Source organism: Anoplophora glabripennis, unplaced genomic scaffold (assembly GCF_000390285.2).
Source record: "Anoplophora glabripennis isolate ALB-LARVAE unplaced genomic scaffold, Agla_2.0 scaffold1421, whole genome shotgun sequence".
NCBI classification, from domain to species: Eukaryota; Metazoa; Arthropoda; class Insecta; order Coleoptera; family Cerambycidae; genus Anoplophora; species Anoplophora glabripennis.
The window spans coordinates 6310-16533 of record NW_019417497.1 but is presented as its reverse complement, the minus strand read 5'-3'; the positions used below and the strand labels follow the sequence as shown (position 1 = coordinate 16533).

General features: G+C 35.5%; 1 protein-coding gene across 1 annotated transcript in view; it reads right to left on the bottom strand.

Moving 5' to 3' along the window:
• LOC108915145 overlaps window positions 1-9489 on the bottom strand; it is a gene marked incomplete at its 3' end in the record, with an annotated part of 48407 nt that extends 38918 nt beyond the window's left edge. The window contains exons 1-5 of the mRNA XM_018721111.2: window positions 9413-9489; window positions 9133-9327; window positions 8918-9071; window positions 8643-8857; window positions 7275-7467 (exon numbers count right to left, since the gene is read on the bottom strand). Of these exons, the coding sequence (XP_018576627.2) occupies window positions 7275-7467; window positions 8643-8857; window positions 8918-9071; window positions 9133-9327; window positions 9413-9489 (834 nt within the window). The remainder of the gene's footprint in view (window positions 1-7274; window positions 7468-8642; window positions 8858-8917; window positions 9072-9132; window positions 9328-9412) is intronic.
• Window positions 9490-10224: the final 735 nt, after the last annotated feature.

The following is a 10224-nucleotide window of genomic DNA, read 5'->3' as shown; positions in this document are numbered from 1 at the left end:
TTTGCGGCTCAAATGGTCGGTTTGGCGATATTCATTGAATTTTCATATAAAAAGCACACGTGCGATAATATTTATAAAAGCACATACGAAAAGTTCTTAAAAAACCTACCAAATTCAATTTTTGTTGTTGTTACATTATGCATAGTTTTGCAGCTAACGCTTGTTGACTTTGACACTTGATATCTCGGAACTTATGTGACCGATTTGAACGTTCTTTTTTTCAAGTTAAGCGTCTTTCCGAGAACTATTTTTTAGTACTTTGGTATATATTCCAACCCGCAAAACGGCTTCACGAAAGTATTTGTTTATAAAGTTAAAATTTTTCGAATTTTTAAAATCGCTCCAAAAATTATTAAAAAAAAGAAAATTAATATTATAACGATTCTATATGATAGTTAAAGAGTCCAAGTATGTGTAAAAAAATCAGCGCCAATTAAAATGCCTAACTTTAACCCCAGCACTGACGCAAAAAAATAACGACATTTCGCGCTGAAATTTAGTAACAAATTGTCTCATACCAAAACTATCAGACCGATTTCGATCGGGTTTTGGAATTTCGTTTTGTAATCCTTTAAAGTACTTACATGTACATTTATAGTAGAATTGGACAATTTCTTACCTATCAGTTGAACGCTTCAAAATTACCTCGATTTTCATCACTTTCTTACGCTGTTTTGGCTTTCTAGCAACAAAAATATTGAATACGCAGGTCTCAAAACAATTGTGTCTTATAGCAAATTTCATAACAAACAATTTCAGCAGTAATAGTTTTTTCTGTAAACTGCATATTTAAGAAGTTATATTGGAAAATGTTAGGAAAAACACGTGATTTTTGAGTATTTTTGCAGTTTTTAATTTTTTCTGCAAATAGCACAACTTTTTTTCTTGGCGCAACCTTATATTTTCATTGTTTATATTATTTTCGACCGATTTTTACTAATATCTAATCTACGTCAAGCAACAGCCATGCCAATGTGTAATTCTCCTGGACTAATATAATATGTCCAGAAACCCTGAGAGCCGCAACCTAATGGTAAGTGAAGCGACGGGAGATGAGGTACGACGACAGCCGAGTTTTGCCTCGGTAGCTCACTCTCAGTAGAGACATGACACGAGAAGCATCTCTGAGTTGGTCTTCACACTTGTATTATAGTGTTTGAATCGAATAGCCTCTCATTGTCCGCTCCTTTTGTGACGAGTAATCGTTACCAATTTTTAAATAGTAGTACTGAGTACCAGCGACCCTTCGGGGTATATTAAAGCTGTTCCCCTCAGCTTGTGGCACGGCTTAGTCTGCCATTCTACAAAATAGGGAAAAAGAATTCGTTAAGAAGTTCCCCTTTACTTATTAATTAAGGGGAACCCTACACCTATCGTTCCACAACGCGAGCCGAACCCGACATCCGCAGAAGCAGCCGCGGCCGTGCAGAAACGCTTCCTGCACGCATCCAGCGTGTCCTGGGGATTCTTAGGGATACCCCCAGCCACGTCACCATCCCCAAAACGGGTCCGGAAACCACCGCGTTCGTGGACAATGAAGAAGCAGCGCAATGGGAACAGATTTATTTGTTAAATAATGTTTTTCCACTAATATCTAATATCAACATTTAAATCCAGTGTGGATTAAGTCCAGCTAGATTCTTCAGACCTGCAATAATTATAAGGAATGGTAATAGCAACAAATTATCATTTTCTACAGTTGAATGGCAAACTCTCTTGGAGCTACTTGAATGCATGAAAAAAGATTTCTTACAAACGCTCCTACAGGTCTACCCAGACGAGTATGAACCTGCGACTCATTGCTGTGGAGATTACACATGATTTACGAAAATATGAAAATGGTGCATCACGTCCGGCCAGCGTTCGTTATTCATAGCTCATTATTTTTTAACGGTTTCCTGTTTTTGTGTTCGCAGTTATCAGCAGCTTCCTGATACGCCCGTCGCCTTATCGTTATCATTTCCTGCCAGCGTTCATTATGTTTTAACGGTTTCTTGTTTTCATACAAGCTGACCGTGATCTCCGTGATCTTTATCACATCTGGCCAGCGTGCATTATTTCTTATAACATGCTGCCACAGCTCTTACCAGCTTCCTGTTTGCGCTCGTCGCCTTATCTTTATGTATTCAAATAATAATAATTAAATACTTATAAAAATTACAGCATTAAAAAATTATAATTTAAACCGCAGTCACTTATCTACGCGTGCCGCACCCCGCGTACCACCACGCAGCATGCCGCTATGTAGTACGACGCCACGTAGCATGCCACCATCTTAGCGCAGTCATCTTCCGCTACGTCCAATCTCAATCAAACAGCCACCACCAACAGCTACCACCACGGGACACGTCACTCCGCCGCACCTCGCACGCCGCCGTCTTAACACCGCCATCTTCATACCTGGCCCTGCAACCACGTGATGTAGTTGCTACGACCAATCACCTACCTTTAGCTCCCCTACCACCAATACGTAGCCGTCCCCATGCCGCCACGTATCATGCCACCATGTAGCATAAAGCCATCTTAACGTAGCCATCTGCCATCTTGCCGTTACGGTCAATCACCTGCCCTCAGCGTTCTACCACTAACACGCAACCGCCCCCATGCCACTTCTTGCGCGCCACCACCCAGCTCAAGAACTCTTCAGAGTCAACAGAGAAGCTAATGACCACAAGGCGGACCCTCAAGTTGGATGGACGCTAGCCATCCGAGCCAATTCCGGCGTAGAACCGGTCTAACTTATCTACTGATTTGTCCTTTTACCCATTATTGAAAATATAAAATGTAATTGTGGTATGACTGGTGGACTCAGTGGATACACTTTTTTACACGGCGCATCCCATTATTATTTAACTTGTGAAGATGACAAATAAAATAATTCAAGCACTAGTTGTTTTTACTTTTATGCGTACACATTTTTAAAGTTATTTATTTATTATGTAGCGGGGAATTCGTTCCAAAATATGTAAAAAGTGTAAAAAAAATTGGTATTTTACACGGGATTGAATCAGCAGTTCCGCCAGATGCAAATGGCAATCCCGAACGTTTTAATAAAATTACTGATGTCGGAGTCTTCGTCTTCTCAAGAACATGTTGGTGGTATTAATAATAATGAAGGCAATGTTAATTGAAACGTGAAAACTAATAAAACTATAGAAACCTGTGAAAATACAGCATCTTGCGGTAAAGATTTAAATATCCAACATAATAATAATAATTACGAAATTACCGAAAATTGAAAATTTATATTTAAAAAAAAAACAAAATCAAACGTTGATATTAATTTTGAAATTGCAAAATCCCTCAAACGCCCAAATGGTACCGAGAGAAAATGAAACATACAGGGTGGGCCACCAGTAACGCCTCGGTCGCTAGTGACCAAACGGCAAATGTTATAGAAATCTGTTTAGGTGGGTATGTGTAGGTTAATTACGGCTACATTTTAAAAATATTTTGAAATATACAGAGTGTCTAGGAAAAGAGTACCATATCAAAGTTATGTTTTTTTAAATGGAGCACCCTGTATTTTACTGCATTTTTGAAAGCACCGTAAAAAAAGGTTCTGCATACCTAGGACTTACAGTTTGTGAGATATTTAAATTTTAGTGAAAATGCAGGCATAGCGTAGAAATTTAATATTAGCAATAAAAAAATAATTTTAAGGAAGCAGCTTTGGAGGGTCTATTTTAGATCCTTGAAGTTATAAATTGTTATATTTGTCGTCACTTAGTATTATACAGGGTGTTCAAAAAACTGCTGAATACTTCTCTCAACTTTAAACAGCAATAACTTGGTTATTTTAAATGGAACACCCAGTATATTTTTACTTTGAGAGTTAGGAAATTTAAAACTCTTTCAAACTGTATATAGGTTTCCTATACCTATCTCCAACGGTATTGGAGATATTTGTGCCGTTTCGTTTTTTATCGATTTTTTTTGTAAGATGTATCCACGTGTCTCTATCGAGGTCTTTACTGAATTGGTTTGGGTTCTTCTTGATGACGTCTCTGTAAATATAAGGAGAAAAATGTGAATGCAAATACATGGCACACCTGCACATTTTTCATATTCAGTGAGAAATTATATAAATCGATAATTAAGTAATAAATGAGTAGGTAAGAATGGTTCATGTCAGTGGCTACCACAGGTGTCCAAACCTCTCGTAATGGACTTCTTTGTTTCGGGCTGTATAAAAATATATCTTGTACACAGTGTTCCACCTACTACTTGCGATGATATGAAGGAAAGGATTAGATATGCATTTGCCACAATCACCCCAAATATTCTAAGGAATGTGAGAATATCATTTGAAGATAGAATAAGATGCTGTATTCAAGAGAATGGTTATCAATTCGAACATCTATTAAAATTTTTCTTTGTTTCTTCTAAAAGTAAAATTTTCTTTAATAAATATTTTTCATGTTCATAAATAATTCAGTTACTTACTACAAACATATTTATACAAAATTAATAACTTTTTATAATTATTCGGCTTATAAAATAATATTTTTTATTAGAAAACTTTTTTGAATATTTTCATGATAATGATAAAAGGAACTTTTACTTTTAGAAAAAACAAAGAAAAATTTTAATTGATGTTCGAATTGATAACCATTCTCCTGAATACAGCATCTTATTCTATCTTCAAATGATATTCTCACGCAAATGCATCTCTAATCCTTCCCTCCAATATCATCGCAAGTAATAGGTGGAACATTGTATACAAGATTTTTTATATAGCTCGCAACAAAGAAGTCCATTACGGTGAGGTCTGGACACCTACGTGGCCACTGACATGCACCATTCCTACTTATCCATTTATTACTAAATTTTCGATTTAAATAATTTCTCACTGAATATGAAAAATTTGCAGGTGCGCCATCTAATTGCATCCTCATTTTTCTCAATATATTTAAAGAGACGTCATCAAGAAGAACCCAAACCAATTCAGTAAAGACCTCGATAAAGACACGTGGATACATCTTACAAAAAAAATCGATAAAAAACGAAACGGCACAAATATCTCCAATACCGTTAGAGATAGGTATAGGGAACCTATACACAGTTTGAAAGAGTTTTAAATTTCCCAACTCCCAAAGTAAAAATATACTGGGTGTTCCATTTAAAATAACCAAGTTATTGCTGTTTAAAGTTGAGAGAAGTATTCAGCAGTTTTTTGAACACCCTGTATAATACTAAGTGACGACAAATATAACAATTTATAACTTCAAGGATCTAAAATAGACCCTCCAAAGCTGCTTCCTTAAAATTATTTTTTTATTGCTAATATTAAATTTCTACGCTATGCCTGCATTTTCACTAAAATTTAAATATTTCACAAACTGTAAGTCCTAGGTATGCAGAACCTTTAATAAAGTCCCTATTTTTTACGGTGCTTTCAAAAATGCAGTAAAATACAGGGTGTGCCATTAAAAAAAACATAACTTTGATATGATACGCTTTTCCTGGACACCCTGTATATTTCAAAATATTTTTTAAATGTAGCCGTAATCAACCTACACATACCCACCTAAACAGGTTTCTGTAACATTTGCCGTTTGGCCACTAGCGACCGAGGCGTTACTGGTGGCCCACCCTGTATAGTGATAAACAGAAAGCTTTATTTTGTACTGTATGTTTAGCTTTTGCTAATGTATTTGGTAATGTCTTTACACTTGGTATGTCTGATTGGAATTACACTTACCAACGAGTAGAGGAACACGAAATTTCCTCAACTCCCGGAAAAAGTTCGAAACCATATATTTTGTACAGTCAAAACAGATCTATTGATAAATTATTAATTTTCTGTATAGTTAGATTTAAAAAATAAACTAGTTATGAAAAAGCGTCAATTTTTTAACTTAAAAGTAAATGTCTTAAAAGTATTTGGTAAAATAGGTCTATGTTAAAGACGAAATGAAAATGAAGCAGCATATTCTTTATTACACAAGTCTCTTGATCATGGAACTTTTCTGGAAATGATTTTGCTTCTTGCCAAATATGATATAATATTAAAAGAACATATTGATAGCATTGCCCAATAAGCTCCAAGATAAGGAACATAAGAGAAGAGCTGGATTTTTTTAAATTCTATTATCCAAAACAACACTAAATTCTGTAATAGATATAATAAAAGGAATGCTAAAAGAATAGGGTCAAATTATAAATTATATTTAACGAAATTAATTTAAAAAAATTCAAATCTATTTTTTTATGTAAACTGATGCTATTAACCTAGAAATGTGTGAATAATTACACTGCTATCCCTTGTCATGACACCACAAGCCAAGGTTTTTTGATCTCCCACTTAAAGACCTGCAAACAAACAATCTAGAATAACTGCGTTGGCCAATCTGCAAGGCGAATATAAAGGCTTCTTATCTAAACTTAGAGAGAAAGACCCAAACTATGTCCATATTTGGAGTTACAACCATATTTTGAACTTAGTTTTAACCGACATTTTAAAAGGTTATATAAAAGCAACTTCCTTTGGTTTGTTAAATTCAGTAGCAGTTTTTTAGATAATCGCATCAACGCATGAACATTTGGGATGCAGTCTTAAACGATCAGAAAAAACAATTAAGGAGGCGCAGGATCTTTCTTATACATTAAAGCTTTAGAAGACTATCGAAAGTAGTCCAAATATAAACGACGATGTTAGGGGACAGGCTTATAATTTTAAAAGCGGCCTTCCTATGTAAAACATTTTACATAAAAATTTTATTATTTTGTTCTTTGATTAGTGAGGACGATTAAATCTTTTGATATTAAATTAATTAAATTATAGAATACCTTTTTTGTATATTTTTAAAACATTTAGCAATATTTTACAATAATATTTTGATAATACTGTACCTAGTAACATATAAAATATTGGAAACGTGTTTTCAACCATTTAAAAACATTTTAAAAATATTGCGTGCTTTAAGAGTATCTATCTACACTGACAAATGAAATACGGTATAATGCATTCTTGAACAACTTATTATTATTTTAATTTGTAGACCTATACCTTGAAATATTTGCGTTTCCTGACCAATATAAACCAACCAATATAAACTTTTCTGCTTATTTTACCTGAGGGATGTCTCCTCAAAATTTATGCACTTCTTCATATACACCCAGTATATTGTAATTTGTATTTAATGTTTTTATATTTCTACAATCAACGATTTATATTATTTATAGATCAAGAATTCTATAAAAAAATATTAGAAAATAAAAATGTTCACAATTACTACGTAACAATAACGATAAAGGAACAGATACTTTACCATATTGTCTAATTCAGATGGAAAATCATTGATTTGTTGAAATAGATGTACCAAAATTTCGTAAATTGGGTATTTATCTTGAACATTATCATTTTCTCTGCAATTAAAAATGGTTTGCGTGATTTCTTTAATATTTCCATATTCCCAAAGTTTACCAAGTTTCTCACAGCATTCAATTATTTTCTTCTCTATCCTAAAAATAAATTCGTTTAAAAAATTTGAAGCGGTGCACTAAAATCTATTTTTCTCTTTATAATATAATATCTCTATGCCTCTTTCCAATCGCATAGATTAGCTTAGAAGTTGGATACTTATGCGGTAAAAAGAGCGATATATTATTATTTATAGTGGTTTTAAGGATTTCACGGACCATACTAATATTTAAAGTACGATGGCTTTTAGCCTGTGTCGGCAGCAGTTACAGAATTACCTTTCTCTTCCTTAACTTTAGCTAGGAAACCTTGACTTGTCCTTGGACAGGACTCTGTGGAAGCAGACCCGCTATTAGAACGCCCAGGCCAACCCATATGAACATTTCGGTTCTTAATAAACGATACAGACGGAATCGTTCTTCAACCACTGATCCCTTGAAATGTTTTATAGTTGCCTTTACGAGTAACAACATCCAATGCTTCCAAACGTTTCGCCGTTCTTTACTGTAGGCATCTTCAATGGCGACCCTGCATTTAATTCGCCACAACTGATGACTCAATCACGGAAGATCATCAGTGTCTGAGGAACGGTTCCGTCCATAGCGGCCATAGAGCCAAAAGGAACCGAAATGAACATCAGAGGAGCCTAGATGTTCTATATTGGGTTCGCCCCAACTAACAGAGTTTAGTCCGATAACAACAAGAGCAGGTCAAAGTTTTCTAGCTAGAGCTGAGGAAGTGAAAGGTAATTCTGTAATTGGCGGCGATCAGGTAACAGCATAACCTGAGAAACCATCGTACCTTAAATATTATTTGGTAGGTCACATTTACGCCCAGAAACGACTTACATTGGTAAATTTATTTAAAAGTTCATACTACAAGGTTCGCCAATGAAACGGGATGATTAGAGGTGGGGTTTGCAGGGCGCGGCGAAGGGATTAAAGTCGCCGGCTCCCTATCATCTGCACGAATTACCATTTGATTTACAATGGAGCATTGGACGGGTGGGCAACGCGGCTACGCAGTAAAAGCCTATTATATTATTAAAATGGCGAGAGTTTAGTGCAAACACGTCGTGACTTTCGACGGGATTCCAATATACCGCGGAACCAACCAGTTCCGTCAGATAACGCGATTAAAAACTGGGTAAACAACCTCGAGCAAACTGGATCGACGTCTAAAAAAAGAGGTGATAGTGCGAAAACTGTTCGAACACCTGAAAATATCGAACGTGTTCGACAAACGATGTTGAGAAGTCCACGCCGATCGGCCATCCGTCACGCCACACGCCTTCATATAAGTGACATATCGATGCAAAGGATTCTTCATCAAGATCTTCGATATCGCCCTTATAAAATGCAGGTTGTGCAATCTCTTAATCCAGGTGATTATCCTCAACGTTTCCGATTTTGTGAGGTTATGCTTCCCAGACTAGAATAAAATGACGACCATGTTAACAACCTGTGGATGAGTGATGAGGCGCACTCCCACCTCTCCGGTTTTGTTAATAAACAAAACTTCAGATACTGGGCAGGGGAAAACCCTCGTTTGCTTCATGAAACACCTCTTCATGCTCAGAAAATAACAATATGGTGTGCGATTTCGGCAAATGGTATCATCGGTCCATATTCTTTTGAAGATGAGGCTAAAAATGACGTTACCGTTAATTCTGAGCGATACGTTGCAATGATTCAGAACTTCCTTACACCATAACTTGACCGCTTTCCAGTGAATGAGAACACACTTTTCCAACAGGACGGAGCAACAAGCCACACTCCAAGAATTTCAATGAATGCGTGAATGCTTTGTTCCCAGGGCGTATCGTTTCTCGAGACGGGGATATCAGTTGGCCCCCTCGGTCGCCCGACCTAACTGTTTGCGACTTCTTTTTGTGGGGATACCTAAAAACAAAAGTGTTTGAAAATGATCTATCCTGGACAATCCCAGACCTCAAACAACGGACTCGTGACGAGATTGCAGCAATACCTGTCAATATACTGCGAACAGTTATGCAACACTTTCAGGCTCGACTCCAGGAATGCATAAATGTTAACGGAGGACATTTGGCGGATGTAGTATTCAAAAAATATTTTTTTTTGACATTGTAAATCAAATGGCTACTCTCTTATTTTCTATTAATGTATTAAAATTATTAAAAATATAATTCTTTGACAATAAAATTATTTACGAAATCTTGACGAACCCTGTATAAAGGGCGAACGGCAGCTCTTGTAGCGGAGGCAAAGGGAAGTGAATCAGTTCTATTTTTTTTATTTCAACTTATATAATCACCAGTCTGAAACATTATAGGTATGATTAAAATAGTGAATAGGCGCTAACCTGCAAATAAAATTATTCCTATAACAGTTTCCTCGCCCTTTTGATAGGGATTGGAGAAAAAATGCACATAATAAAAATTGATATATACAGGGTGTTTCAGAAAAATCTCGCCAAATACGGTCTAAATATGTTTTGGATATTTCATAGAGGCCGCTATTCCTATTACATTTTAAGTTCAAATTTTTTAAGCTTCGGTTTTTTACCATTCGGGCCATTTCTAATGTACAATTTTATTTTCTAAAAATAATGTACTCTTGTTAGAACTTCCTAATGTTTTTTCGAGAAAAACGGCATTTAATTAAACTCTTATAATATTACGGTGTTTAAAATAAGTGACTTTTCTCAAAGTAGGCCTATGTCAAAACTTATTGATGGATAAACAACGCATACATTCTTAGTAATATTTTAAACTCTAATTAAGTTAATTAAAGTATATTAAGTATTACTAAGTATATATA